General features: G+C 41.5%; 1 protein-coding gene across 1 annotated transcript in view; it reads left to right on the top strand.

Annotated features, from left to right (window-relative positions):
- SP1 (Sp1 transcription factor) overlaps window positions 1-9,685 on the top strand; it is a 44,110-nt gene extending 34,425 nt beyond the window's left edge. Inside the window, exons 4-6 of the mRNA XM_027591702.2 lie at window positions 5,606-5,774; window positions 8,493-8,692; window positions 9,132-9,685. Coding sequence (XP_027447503.1) covers window positions 5,606-5,774; window positions 8,493-8,692; window positions 9,132-9,445 — 683 coding nt within the window. The 3' untranslated portion in view covers window positions 9,446-9,685. The remainder of the gene's footprint in view (window positions 1-5,605; window positions 5,775-8,492; window positions 8,693-9,131) is intronic.
- The last annotated feature ends 7,350 nt before the right edge of the window (window positions 9,686-17,035 follow it).

Genomic DNA, 17,035 nt, shown 5'->3' with positions numbered 1-17,035 from the left:
GAGAAGCAGGCTTCTTGAGGAGCAGGGAGCCCGATGCGGGGCTCGATCCCAGGACCCTGAGATCATGACCTGAGCCAAAGGCAGACGCCCAACGACTGAGCCACCCAGGCGCCCCCAAACTTGATTTTTAAAAGGAAGAGTCCTTAGTCACTCTTCAAGGATTCTAGGAAACTATTTTAAAAACTAGTAATTGACAGAATCAATCATTTATTTTGTCTCTTATGTTAAACTGTATCTCAAGCATAACCAAGTAGTCAAGGTAGGGATGAATTTGGAGGCCATCTATCAGTATTTTTTGGTATTACATTTTATCACTCCCAGTTGTCAGCTTTTCTGCCTTTTTTTTTTTTTTAAAGATTTTATTTATTTATTTGACAGAGAGAGAGACATAGCGAGAGAGGAAACACAAGCAGGGGGAGTTGGAGAAGCAGGCTTCCTGCTGAGCAGGGAACCCAATGCGGGGCTTGATCCCAGGACTCTGGGATCATGACCTGAGCGAAAGCAGACGCTTAACCACTGAGCCACCCAGGTGCCCCGCTTTTCTGCCATTAAAAGTACAATTTTTCTATTCCTTTTTCTCTGATTTGCTACCTCTGATTCACTTGGATTAGGAAGCCAGATTAAGAAAATTATTATCATCCTGAAAAATAAAGTATAATGTACTGTGAATTATCTATTTCTGTTTTATTTCTTGATTTGGGGCTATATTCTGGATACCTGATGTTCCTCACGCTTAAATGATTTATTACCAGTATTCTGTTTGAATGTGGCTGAACACACAAACACTTTCTGGACTGAGATAAAATTCTTTGGATTAAATCTGTTGTATAAAATGAAACATGTTCAGAAAACTCAGTGTGTACTTAGTATAGGTATAGTTTTGAAAATCAGTTATCCTGGGGCGCCTGGGTGGCTCAGATGGTTAAGCATCTGCCTTCGGCTCAGGTCATGATCCCAGGGTCCTGGGATCGAGTCCCGCATCGGGCTCCCTGCTCAGCAGGGAGTCTGCTTCTCCCTCTGTCTCTCTCTCTCTCTCTGTCTCTGTCTCTCATGAATAAAAAAAAAAAAAATTAAAAAAAAAATCAGTTATCCTGTGTTAATACTTACTGAATTAAAGAACACAGCGTTCTCAAAATCATTCCAGAGACCAGATGAATAGAGAAGTGTATGGGAACTACCCTTTTGAAAATTATTGAGTTTCTTATTTCATCTTATTTTAGTGTATTCAGCCCAAGTTTTTTCTCAGAGAAGAATAGGGTATTTGACGTATCATGGTCGTCTTAAAAGTTCATGACTTCAGCACACTTCTTCACTTTGAAGAAACTGAAAAAGTGTGTTAACTACCATAGCTATTTCAATAACTGATGCTAAAGGCAACTGCTGGGCTGGCGAGACTGTCATTAAACTGTGCCTTTGGTTACTTGTTATTTTCATCATGGAAAGGAAAATCTTTAATTTATTTCATTGCTTAACCAATGCCACATTTTAAGATAAAACTGTTCTTTTTCTAAAACTGTTATTAAGAAAGAGGCTGGAAACAGATTCTGGTCTGATGTCGATGCTTTGTTGGCATTTCGTCCCTCTTTTTGGTAAATGAAACTCATTTAACCCCATTTTCAGTTTTCATATTAAAAAAATCCTTTGAAATCATAGCAGGGATCGAGGAGGATATCAGATTTGACTGTCCATTTTATAAGAATTTTTTTTAAAGATTTTATTTATTTGACAAAGAGACAGTGAGAGAGGGAACACAAGCAGGGAGAGTGGGAGAGGGAGAAGCAGGCTTCCCGTGGAGCAGGGAGCCCAATGCGGGGCTCGATCCCAGGACCCTGGGATCATGACCTGAGCTGAAGGCAGACGCTCAATGACTGAGCCACCCAGGCGCCCCCATTTTGTAAGAATTTGAAAGAGGCTTAGAGATACGGTTTTACAGCATCCTAATATCTTAAGTATTTCTTTGTTTCCCTTTGTTCCCTGTGTTCTGAATGTTACACTTATGTTTCAATAAAATGGAGAAAAGTTTGCTTCTTTCCAATTGATTGCAACAGGGAGAGGCCAGGTTTAATTAATTGCTTCCCTGATTTTAATTGAGTAAGGTTAGTTTGGAAATTAGATCAAAGATGACTTGCTTGTATGGACCACGGTTTTGCTTACTGTGTTTCTGAAGACCTATTGCAGGTAGTTGGATCTACAGTCTCGTAAATTTCTCTTCTGGAGTTAATTTTTGATAGGTAACCACTGATGATATTGAATAGCATTCTGTCTTACCTGCTGAGCTTTTGGGGCCTATTTCAAGAGGAGAAATTATCCATCCCCATTATGGGGAGTTTCCACTCAGTTTCACATACAGTTTTTAAGGCAGGTTGATTAAATAAAGTAGCACTGTGTATCTTATTCCATGATTTCTCACTATAGTTTGCCCACAAGTTAATTTCTTAATAATATTGGCTACAGCGTGTTAAATGTTTTAACAGATACCATGCTAAGCACCTTAACAGTATTATTTCATTTGTTTTTCACAATAATTTTCTGAGATTGATAATATTTCATCCCAGTTTTTGCTAAGGTAGAAACTGATAACTAGAGAAGTTTTACTGACTCACTGTCAAAAAGCTAATCAAATGGCTGTGCAGGGACTCATATCTACATCTGTCCTACTCCAAAACCTGTTCTCAGCGCTGTACTCCAGTCCTTCCAGTTTAGCTCTGCCAGTATCATGAAAATCTCAAAATGTTCCAATTTATTTTATTTAATTCCATAGGCTGGTGCTTAGAAGTGGTAGAGTGAGGGGCACCTGGGTGGTACAGTCAGTTAAACATTGGACTCTTGGTTTCTGCTTGGGTCGTGATCTCAAGGTCCTGAGATTGAGCCAACGTGGGTTGGGCTTCCACACCCAGCAGGGAGTCTGCTTAAGACTCTCTCTCCTGGGGCGCCTGGGTGGCTCAATTGGTTAAGCATCTGCCTTCAGTTCAGGTCATGATCCCAGGGTCCTGGAATTGAGCCTCACATCGGGCTTGCGCTCTCTCTCTCTGTCAAATAAATAAAATCTAAAAAAAAAACCAAAAGACTCTCTCTCCCTCCTCCTCTGCCCCTCCCCCTTAATAAAATCTTAGGGATGCCTGGGTGGCTCAGTCCGTTAAGCATCTGCCTTCACTCAGTCATGATCCCAGGGTCCTGGGATCGAGTCCTGCATTGGCTCCTGGCTCAGCAGGAAGCCTCCTCCCTCTGCCTGCCGCTCCCCCTGCTTGTGCGCTCACGCTCTCTCTCTGTTAAATAAATAAAATCTATAAATAAATAAATAGCTAAATAAATAAAAGAAGTGGTAGAGTGAGGAGAGCTTATTATTAGGCATAGTAACTCAAAATTATGTTGATGCACTGAAAAGAGTGGAGATTAGGTACAGAAGTAAAACCAGGAGGTGAGATTTGTAGCTGTTGTTTGTTTCTTTATACAACAGGTAAAAACAAAGCAAGCCAATTTTAAATCTCCATTTATAGGGGCGCCTGGGTGGCTCAGTCATTAAGCATCTGCCTTTGGCTCAGGTCATGATCCCAGGGTCTTGGGACCGAGCCCCACATCGGGCTCCCTGCTCAGTGGGGAGCCTGCTTCTCCCTCTCCCACTCCCCCTGCTTGTGTTCCCTCTCTCACTGTCTCTCTCTGTCAAATAAATAAATAAAATCTTTTAAAAAATCAAATCTCTATAGAAATCTTAAGGATAGAGTCATTAACTTTTTCACAAGGTGCTTTTATAGGTGAATACTTATTGTTGGTTGATGCTTTGAAAACTTGAGGATATGTTACCTCTTCTTTTGAAACATTACTTTTGTCCATTGGCCTAGAGAAGTGTTTGAAAACGTTAAGTGTGACCCATTAGTGCTTCATAAAATCAATATACTGGGTTATGACCATCTTCTGTAACAGCACATAACTTTATCTCATTCTTTTCCATGGGTGTATAGTGTTCAGTTGCAGAAGTTTGTCATAATTTACTTAACTACTCTGATGTGTACCATTTGATGGTTTCTCATTCTTTGTTGTTATAAAGCTATAGAAAATATTATTGTCACATATTTTTGTATACTCATGAGTATATCCATAGGACGTTGCTGATTCAAAGTGGAATTAATTTGAAGGTACACATTTAAATTTTTTCTAAATGTAATTTAATTTTTTTTTAAGTAAGCTCTATACCCAACATGGGACTTGAACTCATGACCTGGAGATCAAGAGTCACATGCTTCACCAACTGAGCCAGCCAGTAGCCCCTAAATTTTTAATAATACTGCCAAATTGGACTTCAAAATGTACTGATTTATCACAACCTATATATAAAAGTGCCTATTTCCTGGCACACCTGGGTGGCTCAGTCGGTTAAGCATCTGCCTTTGGCTCAGGTCATGATCCCGGGGCCCTGGAATTGAGTCCCGCATCGGGGTCCTTGCTCAGCTAGGAGTCTGCTTCTCCCTCTGCTTGCCGCTCCCCTGCTTATATGCTGTCTGTCTCTGACGAATGAATCAGATCTTTTTTTAAAAAATGCCTATTTCCGGGGTGCTTGGGTGGCTCAGTCATTAAGCGTCTGCCTTTGGCTCAGGTCATGATCCCAGGGTCATGGGATCGAGCCCCGCATCGGGCTCCCTGCTTGGCGGGAAGCCTGCTTCTCCCTCTACCACACCCCCTGCTTGTGTTCCTTCTCTTGCTGTGTCTCTCTCTGTCAAATAAATAAAATCTTAAAGAAAAAAAAAGCCTCTTTCCCCATGTCCTTGCTAATGCTATGCATTATTAGAATTTAGGCTTCTCGTGTTTTTTTGTTTGTTTTAACTTTTTGTGATCTGATAGGTGAAAAATTACAAAAGTCCACCTAGAGTTGAATTTTATTTTATTTTTATTTTTAAAAGATTTTATTTATTTATTTGAGAGAGAGCATGCACACAAGCAGAGAGGGAGTGGCAGGCAGAGGAAGATGGAGAAGCGGACTCCCCGCTGAGCAGGGAGCCTGATGTGGGGCTCTATCCCAGGACCCTGGAATCATTCAAAGGCAGAGGCCTGACTGAGCCACCCAGGTGCCCCTAGAGTTGCATTTGAAAAATTAAATGAGAATGGGGTACCTGGCTGGCTCAGTTGGTAGAGCATGTGACTCTTGATCTCAGGATTATAAGTTTGAGCCCCACACTGGGTATAGAGATTACTTAAAAAGAAAATCTTAAAAAAATAAAAAAAAGAGAGGCGCCCAGGTAGCTTAGTTAAGCGTCTGACTCTTGATTTTGGCTCATAGCATGATCTCAGGGTTGTGAGAGTGAGCTCTGTATTGGGCTCTGCGCTGGGTGTGGAGCCTGCTTAAGATTCTCTTGCTCCCTCTGCCCCTTCCCCCCCTCAAAAAAAAAAAAAAATTTAAATGAGACTGACCATGTTTTTATATATTTACTAGCTCTTTGTATTTTCAAATACAAATTGATTCTTGAGATTTCATGAATGGACGGCAGTATCAGTAAATATGACTTCAAAGCTGTGAAGAAATGGTGCTATAAACGTAAAGTGTCACTGAAATGACCACAGCTTGACAATCTCCTCTACTTCCCACCTTGACCCTTTATTCTCTTAATTTAAGGTGATCATGGAGCTCAGCTTGGCCTCCATGGAGCTGGTGGTGATGGAATACATGATGACACAGCAGGTGGAGAAGAAGGGGAAAACAGCCCAGATCCCCAGCCCCAAGCTGGTCGGAGGACCCGGCGGGAAGCATGCACCTGCCCCTACTGTAAAGACAGTGAAGGAAGGTAAGTTGACCCAGCCAAGCCAGTCTCTTAAGGGTATAAAGGAGAAAAATTAATGGATTTGGAGGTAAGCAGAAGAGGGTTAATTTTTTAACATTTAAGACTTGGCAGTGTTGCAAAGAGACCAGAGATAGTACAGTACATTTGATTGGGTTATATTATAGGATTTTGGTTCCAGCTCTGATCCTTTCATCTACTCTAAGACCTTGGGCCTTAATAGGTGCCTGCCTTCTCCAGAGATAAGGTAATCACATGGAGCCAACTGGTCAAATGATTGTTACCATATGTCTGTTTTGAAATGGTTTTAACAAGGTTGCTTATAAAATAGTCTTGCAAAGAAAAAGAAACATCCCTACTGTAATGATTTTTTACAGTGGCTGTGTGAGAATCATAAGGGTTTATAGAGTCTTATTTTCCCTCAAAATAGACAGAAATGCTTACTCCAGATAGAAAATTCTTCCATCCTGGAATCTAATCTGTCCTACAGAACAAAGTTCTGGCAAATTTTTCTTATTGGTGGAATATTCAGTTTTATTCAGTATGATTTCTGGAGAGTTCTAAGTTATGTTCTTTTTCTTCAACTCACTGCTTTTGAAAGAGAATAGAAAGTCATACGGATTTTTTTAATGCCTTTGGAAATAAAATCTGTTAAAGTTTTGTCCCAACAAAAATAAGTACAAAGATACAAAAATAAGAAAAGCAACAAAACTAAATATAATCTGAGTTCTTTATAGGTTAACCTACATTACAGGAAAAATCTGAATCAGAAGCACTGAGGGGTACCTGACTGGCTCAGTCAGTGGAGTGTGTGACTCCTGATCATGGGGTTGTAAGTCCGAGTCCCATGTTGGGTGTAGAGATTCTTAAAAATAATAAAATCTTGGGCGCCTGGGTGGCTCAGATGGTTAAGCGTCTGCCTTTGGCTCAGGTCATGATCCCAGGGTCCTGGGATCGAGTCCCACATCGGGCTCCCTGCTCCTTGGGAGCCTGCTTCTCCCTCTGCTTCTCTCTCTCTCTCTCTCTCTCCTCCTCTGTCTCTCATGAATAAATAAATAAAATCTTTAAAAATAAATAAATAAAAATAAAATCTTAAAAAAAAAAAGCATGAGTACAATAGAGTTTCCCTCTAACAAAACTTGGGGCGCCTGGGTGGGGGTTCAGTTGTTAAGCGCCTGCCTTTGGCTTGGGTCATGATCCCAGGGTCCTGGGATCGAGCCCTGTGTCGAGCCGCTCCCTGCTCTGTGGGAAGCCTGCTTCTCCCTCTCCCCCTGCTTGTGTTCCGTCTCTAACTGTCTCTCTCTCTGTCAAATATATAAATAAAATATTAAAAAAAAAGTGGATTTAAATTTTCAAAGGTAACTCTCTGAGTTCCACCTATTTGTGATTTCATTTCCGTTAGTTTTTTTTCCCTCTGCTGTTAAAACCCAAGAAAAGTCCCTCTTGGAAATCTCCCCAATGCCCACTAATGGATTACACATGGAACAAATTGGTTTGGCAAAAACATTTCAGAGCTGATGCCTCAGAGGAGCTTAGGAACTGCTTCATATAGGGAATATATATATTTATTTATTTATTTTTACATATACCTTGAATTAGTTAGGGTTTTTATTCCCCTGTTTTAATTTTTATCCAGCCCATCTTCCTCTGCTCTGAAGTCCCTGATAATGTAATCTTTACCATTTGGCTCTTGACCTTTATTTTAGGAAATAAGTTAATAGTTGTAAACTATTATGTTCTCTTTAATGTTCTCCATCAGGTGTTTAAATGGAGAGACCTTTTGCTCCGTAAGTTCCCAGCCAAAAATAGCACCATATTCACATTTCCCAGGGAAAATGCTTGTATTGTGATTTAAAATTTGTGAAAAATACAAGAAAATGCCTTACAGACTTCACAAGTGATCGTGAGAGCAATTATCCCTTCACACATCAAATATCAGAATGACTAAAGAAGGGCGCCTGGGTGGCTCAGTTGGTTAAGCGGCTGCCTTCGGCTCAGGTCATGATCCTGGAGTCTCAGGATCGAGTCCCACACTGGGCTCCCTGCTCAGCGGGGAGCCTGCTTCTCCCTCTGACCCTACCCCCTCTCATGTGCTCTCTCTGTCTCTCTCAAATAAATAAAATCTTGAAAAAAAAAAAAGAGTGATTAAGGAATAGAAAAACAAGAAAGAGTAAATACCCAGTAGAGAGGGAACTTAAAACTTGAATTTGGGATATTAAGAATCAGAATCAACTAAAGATTTATCTTTTTATTTAATTTTATTTACTTATTTAGAGAGTGTGAGCGGGGGTAGGGGCAGAGGGAGAGGGAGAATTTCAAGCAGACGCCACGCTCAGTGCAGAGCCCAATACGGTATTTGATCTCACAACCCCAAGATCATGACCAGAACGTAAATCAAGAGTCAGATGCTTAACTGACTGAGCCATCCAGGCACCCCTAAAGATTTATCTTTTGGTACTAAAGAGAAATCTGTACTTCTTCTTCTTCTTCTTCTTTTTTTTTTTTAAGTAAACTCTACCTCCAATGTGAGGCTTGAACTCATGACCCCAGGATCAAGAGTTGCATGCTCTACTGACTGCGCCAGCCAGGTGCCCCCAGAGAAGCCTTTTTTTAAAATAAAAATTTGGGTTAGTTTTGAGTGGGTCAGGTAATAACTGCTGACACTGAGGTTCTTTAATTTTTGTCTCTAGAATGCATGATGAATAGTTGTGTTCTTATTTTCAGGGGCTCTGGGGACCCTGGCAAAAAGAAACAGCACATTTGCCACATCCAAGGTTGTGGCAAAGTATATGGCAAGACCTCACACCTACGGGCACACTTGCGCTGGCATACAGGCGAGAGGCCATTCATGTGTACCTGGTCATACTGTGGGAAACGCTTTACACGTTCGGATGAGCTACAGAGACACAAACGCACACATACAGGTGAGGAGCAGCCTGGGGAAGAGAGAAACAGTAATAGAATAGAAAGACACAAAATATATCTATGAAATAATTAAATTTCCGAGCAACTTAAGTTTGAAAGTGAATGTATAGAATATAAATGGAATTGGAGTTAATCTGGAAAAGCTTTCAGAAGGAAGGAGCTAGGTTTTCAGTGGGATTTTAAAGGAGGACCATGGCCCATTATTCTTCTTAGTCTCAGTCCTGCCTTTTCTGCTATAGTCCCTCCTTTCTGAGTACTCCTTGAGCTTTACCTATTTTTCTCCACCTTCCAAAGAAAAAAATACTCAACAGATTTTTGTTTTTATCACCTTCTAAGAGTGCCTAATATTCTAATATAGTTTGAAAACAGTGAATTGGACAAGGTAACCCTACTTCCAAAGATGTCCGTATCTCATCTTCGTTCTCTTCTTTTACTAAGGTGAGAAGAAATTTGCCTGCCCTGAGTGTCCCAAGCGCTTCATGAGGAGTGACCACCTGTCAAAGCATATCAAGACCCACCAGAATAAGAAGGGAGGCCCAGGTGTATCCCTGAGTGTGGGCACTTTGCCCCTGGACAGTGGGGCAGGTTCAGAAGGCAGCGGCACTGCCACCCCTTCAGCCCTTATTACCACCAATATGGTAGCCATGGAAGCCATCTGTCCGGAGGGTATTGCCCGTCTTGCCAACAGTGGCATCAACGTCATGCAGGTGGCAGATCTGCAGTCCATTAATATCAGTGGCAATGGCTTCTGAGATCAGGCACCCGGGGCCAGAGACATATGGGCCATACCCATCAACCCTGGGATGCAAGGTAGCATGGGTCCAAGAGACATGTGGGAGAGAGAGCCATGAGGCATTAAAATGCATGGTGGCGGGAAGAATTGGGGGAGGGATACAAGAGAAGAGATGGGGTCTTGGCACCCACCTATATCATCAGTACCTCCTTGAAGTGGGAAACATTAGTGAAAATTCTGTTGGTGCCACCCTTTGATGAGCATTTGTTTGACCCCAGTTTCTTATACTTCTTACCCCAGCCTCCCCTTCCTGCGTTTCCCTTCTCAGCTTCCCCATGATGGATCCCCCCTTTCCTGAAGCCATCATGCCTTGATAAATATATATGATCATTGAAATACTTTTTAACAAAAAAACAGATTCTATATTATATATATATAAATATATATATATATATAAAAGATATATAGAGATGCATTTGCAGGGGTTGGCTGGGAGGAGGAAGGAGACCATTCTGTGACCAAAATACCTTGGTCATTTTTTTATATTGCCTTATTTCCCTATGGCTGAGCCTTGTTGTGACACATCAAGCTTTTCTATAGATGTTGTCTTGGCTTCCCACCAGATTAAGCATTCATATGCTCTGCTTTTAGTTTATATATACATACATAATGTTTTTCCTTTCTTAATTTTGTCTTTTTATTTGGGATCAGCTTCTTGCACTCCTTTCTTGACGCAACCTTTCTGTCTCCCTTTCTCTCACCTGATCACTTCATGTTTTGGTTTTGGTAATGATCCTTGGATGAGGCACTTCTGTCAATCTTTTAAGGTCCTTGGTCCCAGCAGCAGAATGGAGAGCCTTGAAGCCAGGCTGATGCTTGAGGTAGCTGTGGAGAGAGTGTTCAAAATACTACTGACGCAGGCACCGTCTTGGCGCTGGAGAGTCCAAGGCACCTCTCGTCATTAGCTGCTTTAAGTATCAAGAGTCCTTCTATGGAATTGTACAAGAGACCCTTTAAAGGTTATAATCTGGGATCAGTTTGTATAAACTGTCAAAAAGTGGTCAAGTAATAGGTAGGGACTTTCAATAGGAAAATGATGTGCCCAGAAGCGGAAGTGACTCATAGTAGTCCAGTTCAGGAGTTAGTGGAGTATTTGGACTTTTGTACAGTGTCTTCCAAAGTAGCTCTAAGCTTTGGTGTATGGGTTTCTGAGGTCACATTCTGAAAGGAAATGCACTTCCTCTTTTGAACATCCCCGGTAGTTTCTTTCTCATGTTGTTAAGGAGCATCAGCCAATGAATCTGTTCCCAGTTTCCATTCTGCAGAACTCCAGAGCATGTACTAGTGGCAAGGCAGTGGTTCCTTGATCTTTTCCCTTAACTCTTCCTTGGGTGGTTCCTAAGGGAAAAAGAAGCACACGATCATGGGAATGATAGCCCAGAACAAAAAGAAATCTTGTCTTACCACTGTGGTTTATAGGAGAGATCGGGAGATGCCATCCTGCTTTCTCCATGGCCTGATTCCTGAAGAGACTGATCCAAAAATTATAGCGGCAGGGAACTCTTAGTGCATTTGGCACTGAGATTTAAATGCAACCAGAGTTGTCCTCAAGGCCCAGCCATTAAAACATTGTCTCTCTTGACCTTCTGGTATCTTGTCAGAGAGCTTTTCACTGTGAGGAAGTGTGGAAATGGCTGTGTGTATGTGTGTAATCTGTTAGGTTGGGGATAGGTTTTCTGTTAGCCTATACTAAAAGAGACCTGCAATAAAAAATTGCCCTGATCTGATAGAAAATGAAGTGTTTGTGTATGACTGTGTGTGTATGTGTGTTTGTGCCTGTATATATCTACACACAAATGAGAAATTATATTTGAAATTGTTGGAAAATAAATCAAATTCAGCTCAAAAATGCCTTTCAGGCCCATTACCTAGAAATCTATCTTAAAACCTGGGTATGTTCCTGAGGTCATTTCTTTGCTTATGCTAAATTAGTTACAATTAATGATGGGGGATATTCGACTGCACTTTCGAAGAAAAAACTATTTTTGTGTTTGAAAGAGAAACCAACATCCAGATCTATAGCAGAGTCCTAGTTTCTTTCATAAATCTTTTTACCTTGACTACAAATAGATGATGCTATGATTCTACTATATATTTTATATCAAATCTATCCAAATTAGGGTCTGGGTAATTTTGTGTTGTTGTTTAGCCGGAAATACAATAACTGTTGATATTCTAAACAGTAGTTCACTCCATTTGGTCCTTCCTCTGCAGACTTCATACACTCAGGAACTATTGCGAGGAACTTTCCCCAAATCAAATTCTGTTAATACTGAAGTAAAAGTCATCCATGCCCAGCCACTTATCACACACCCTTTATTCCCACTGAAAGGCAGAACTCAGAACCTGTTATTTTATGTCTGTAATCATGTACGTAGGCATCTTTTGGAGGAAAGGGGCAGGATAACTCACCGGAGTGTGTGGTATTTTGCTAGAGCATTTCAGGAAATGGAATCTTCCCCGCTATGAAATTATTTGATATAAACTAGCTTAATGATGCTGAGGACTACAAGTGTTTAGAAGGTTATTTGATGATGATTTTCTCTGGGATGAAATGCTGGTTTACCCTCAAGCCCCTTCATGAGCATTGTTAAAAGTGAATTCCTAGTCCGTTCCCTCCACTTGCCCTCTTTCCATTTTGCCAAGGAAGCTCCAAATGCAGTATCTTGTTTGGCCCCCAGACTGAAGCAGCTTCCGCTCCTGTCTTCCAGCAGCAGTACGCCGCTCAGTGTTTTCCACAGGAAGTTTAGGAGCCAGCAGTGCTTGAGTCATGAGCTCGTTGCTGAAAATCCCTCTCCCTGAACATTTTGGCCAGCAGAAATTAATGTAACTGACAGGCTTATTGATTCTAAAATTTTTTTCATGAGTTGCTTTTTTTATTTAAAATTTTTAAATGACCAAACCTGTGGGGCAGGGGATGCCCAGAGCAGTGGTAATATTAAAGCACCCATTCCCTTGTCCCTTCAGGTTGCCCATTCACATTCATCTGTGTACCATTGGACTGTCGCTCTTATAACCCAGGGCAGTAACAAGCCACACCCATCTTCCTTCAGGGACCTCCCAGCTAGCACCCTGTTTGTGGGTGCTATGCAGAATGCCATTTAATGGGTATTTCTCAGCCTGATTCAGAATAAATAGAACCCTTGATCCCAGAAAGTATAGACTGAAGTGTGGGGTAAAGATTATGATTGGGGGAGGGTTAGAGACAAAAGCTGTAAATTACTATGGCTGATTGATTTATTTCTACTATATACATATATATATATATATATTTTTTGCTTTTGTATATCCTATATAGGAAACTAAGCATTGTATTTTTTTAACAAATCTGAGAAAGCACTATGAACTGCAGATGTTTGACTTTCAGAATATATTTTGTATTGTTAATATCTTCACATTGTGTGAATACTGGAAGCTGCAGATCTTTGCTAGGACGCAATAAATTTATATACTTTTTGAGGGGTTCTTCGGGGGGTGTTAATCAGGCCCCTGTTACGCTTTGGGGGAGCCCTGGTGCTACTTGCTTAGAGTTTTCATTCAATTGTAAGTACCCTGATGCCTTTTGGACCTTGGGATCAGAGCAAACAATTTTTGGAGATCCCAGTACCAAGGAAATGCGGATAGTCTAGCTTCCTCAAATGAGGGGCCCTTAGCGTAGCTCTCCTTCCCCCTATTCAAAGCTGGGTAACCTCTTGGGGTGGGGAAGAGAAATGTGAAATCTCAGAGTTTCATCTCCCTTAGAAGAGAGCCAGTAACTTATATGCAAGGATGAAAGGTGGCAGCAGTAGTTTTGGGGAAAGGGAGGAGGATATGGCACTCCTCCAATCCCGGAAAACATGATTTTGAAACTGCTGATAAAACATGGGCAGGTTATTACTTTTGTTTGGGAGCCTGTGTTCTCTCTGGTGCCTCTCTTGGCTCTCCTCCTGGGGTACAGACCTCTTCTAGGAGGATGAGCAGACCAGCTTTGAGGTTGACCTGTTTCTTTTCTTTGTCTGCCTTCCCTAAACACCAGCCCCCAGGAGGACATTAAGCAGCCTTAAGCTTAAATTCCTACTCCCTCTTCCCAATTTGGCTCACTTGCCTTAAGAGTGAAGGCTGGGAAAGGGTAAAAAAGGGGAGTCCCTGGCTTCCTTCCTCCCCGACGTCTTTTCCAGTTTGACTTCCCCAAACCCAGAAAGATTTCCTCTACCACGTTCATTTGAGAGAAATGAGTACATTGTCCCGTTTTCCTCTTTCCTTATTATCAAAGAGCCCCTAGCCTTTCTTGTCCCTTTTAAGTGAGAAGAGGTGTGGTGAACTGTCCCTCAACTCCCTTCAGTATCAAAAAAAAAAAAAAAGCATAACAAATGGAGTTAAGCTGGGGTTGCAGGTAGTGAGGACTCTTGTTAATACCTCTCCTGGGGTGTGTGTTTTTCCTCTATCTCACTTTCAGGAATTACACTGTGCCTTCTCCACAGGGGAATGGGCTTTGTCGACCCAGCCCTCCACTTTCCCAGCAACTGCTCTTGAACAGTGTGGACAGGGCAGGTCTTCACCATTTTCTCCCAGTGGCATCCCATAGCCCTCACCTGGAGTCTAGAGCACAAAGACTTTGGGGGAAGCTGGGGGAAATATGCTGAGATTGACCTGAGGAGACCCTTTTTACACACACCAATGGCAGCTGCCCCAGGGCCTGCTTCCTCTTACCCAGTCTGTCATCCTCTGGGAGGGAGGGGCAGTGCTCCAGTCTCTGGTGCCTAAAACAAGTTTATTTCTCTTTCTCAACACTGGCGATAACCAGTCTCCATACCACTGTTGCCTTTTTAAACCTCTTAATATTCTCATGCTGTGTTTGTTGTTGATTCCAATCCGATTATCACCAGGGCCATGTGGGGAAATACTTTTAAATGCTCTCTCATCGTTCTTGCTCTTTTTCCCCCCTAATCTTGTGTATGTATGATGCTAATCTCTTGTCTTTCAGTTTCTTCCTACTCTTTTGTATCTTCCTTTCTTGTCTCTCCCCCCTACCTTTTGTCTCTGGGTGTTTTGGGGCTTTTTTTTTTTTTTTTTGGCCTTTTTGTACAAAGATTAGTTTCAATGTAGTCTGTAGCTCCTTTGTAAACCAATTAAAAAAAAGTTTTTTTAATAAAAAGCCATGTCTCTGGTGTGTTGACAGGGTGGGAATGGGGAGAATATGGTTATAACTTCATATACTGTACCCAACAAAGTTTTCCAGGTATACAGTTGTGCTCCCATACATGTTAGTCAGTGCAATTGCCCTACACTTAACTCCCAGGCAAATAGTTTCATGACCAGATCAGTGTGCCATGAGTACATAGAAATGTGGAGGACCGAGAGGAATGGGGCAGGCCCAACCTCTTTTTTAAAAAAAAATGTTTATAAGCTTTTTATTTTGGAATACTTTTAAAGGAAAGCTACAAAGAGTGCAGAGAGATTCCATATACTCCTTACCCAGTTTTTTTCCATTGTTAACATACTGTTTTGGTGTGTTGTCAAATCTCAGAAACTGATGCTAGTACATTACATTAGCTAAACCCCAGGCTCTGTGGGTTTCACCAGGTTTTCCATTGATGTCCTCCTTCTGTTCCAGGATCCGTTCTGGGATGCTACATTGCATTTCATTGATATGTCTCCCCAGACGCCTCTGGTCTGTGACAATTTCTTAGTCTTTTCTTATTTTTCATGACCTTGACAGTCTGGGAGTATTGGCCAAGTGTCTTGTAGAATATCCCCCAATCTGAATTTGTCTGAAGTTTTCGTCATTAGACTGAGCTTCCAGGTTTTTGGAAGAAATACCACACAGGTGAAACAGTGTGAGATGCCTTTCTCATTACATCCTCTTGGGTGTACGGGAGCCACGTGACATTACCAATGCTAACCTTCATCACCCTAGTTAAGGTAGTGTTTGCCAGCTTTCTCCACTGTGTTTCCTTATTCTTGGGAAGCAAGTCAGTAAGTCTAGCGCATCCTTAATGGAATTGGTGGGAATTTAAGTTTCCTTTCCTGATGGAAGTAACTACATAAGAGTATTTGGAATTCTGAGGAAATTGTGTCTTCTCACTCCGTTAATTTATATTAGTATGTACTCATGTATGTTTATTTTATACTTAGGTTATAATCCAGTTCTACACTATTTTCATTGCTCAAATTGTCCCAGCTCTGGGCATTGGGAGCTCTTTCAGGTAGGCTCCTGTGTCTCTCTGATATGTCTACATCCTTTTCCTTTTTTGAGCACTTTTTAAAGAACTTTCCAATAACAAGATACTTCAGATTTAACCTTGTATTTTCCCAGCCCCAGCCCTAGAATCAGCCATTTCTCCAAGGAGCCTCCGTTCTTTTTATTGGAGAATGGTATTTAGAAACTTAAGATCTAGTCCCAACATATTTTACATTCAGTTAATAGCAGCCTGTGTCTAACGTGATTGAATCTGGATTATGGCCCTTTCAGAAACTGAAATTGAAGTTATTCTGACAGTCTTTCCAATTTCCCATCAGCCTATGGTTTCCCTTCCCTTCCTACCTATCCAAGAATCCTTAGTCACTTGTTTATACAGTGACTACCAGCATTCTCAATTACTTTGCTCATTTGACTCCCTTTGCTTTTCAATCACTCAGCCATGGGTAAACTCAGCCATTGGATTTCCTTATTTAGCCATTAGCAATATAACATTTTAACATTTGGCTTTATTGGGGGGACATTCTTTGGGGGGAGGAGTTGGGTGTTTTGGGGTTTTTTTGTTTTGTTTGTTTTTGGTTTTGGTTTTGTAGCCCTAAATGGGCCTTTAATAGCTGTATCATCTATTCATTCAGTAAACATTTATTGGGCCCTTGCTATGTCCCGGGTACTGAGCTAGGTTGAGGATAAAAAATAAGACCGGTCCTGCCACCACATACTTCATAGTCTCGTAAGTGAGAGAGATAATCATTAATTGCAGGGTTCCCAATCCTGATCCCATTTTTTAATAGATGCTTTACTTCCTATTTCATGGAGAGAATGTTTAAGCGTGATTTTCCTCAAACTTCCCTCACCTCTCCCTACAAACAGCCATATATTCACCAATACTAGTTTACCTCCTTTTTTTTTTTTTAAGATTTTATTTATTTGACAGCGACAGAGGGAACACAAACAGAGGGAGTGGGAGAGGGAGAAGCAGGCCTCCCGCGGAGAAGGGAGCCCGATGCGGGGCTCCATCCCTGGACCCTGGGTTCCTGATCTGAGCAGAAGGCAGACAGCCCAACGACTGAGCCACCCAGGCGCCCTCCTCCTCTTGGGAGAGAATGTTGACCTTTGGAAGGTCAGCCCTACTACCTGCTGTGCTCTTAACCTCATTTCCTCATTTGGATAGTATTTTCCCCTTTCATCTTCAGTTTCTCCTGGGTTCCCTTTTGTCTTCCTATAAGCATGTTAAAATCTCTCCCCCGTCCCTCTGCTTCCACTTCAAGCTTCAGATCTAGCTCTTTTCATTTCCAAAGTTAGTGAAAGTAGTTGACAATTTTTGTCTTCTTTTAGTGAGCCCCTCAGGCCACTTTGTTCAGCACCTATCAT

The sequence above is a fragment of the Zalophus californianus genome, chromosome 9 (genome assembly GCF_009762305.2).
Source record: "Zalophus californianus isolate mZalCal1 chromosome 9, mZalCal1.pri.v2, whole genome shotgun sequence".
Taxonomy (NCBI): domain Eukaryota; kingdom Metazoa; phylum Chordata; class Mammalia; order Carnivora; family Otariidae; genus Zalophus; species Zalophus californianus.
The sequence above is the reverse complement of the archived record's forward strand: the minus strand, read 5'-3'. Positions and strand labels throughout refer to the sequence as shown.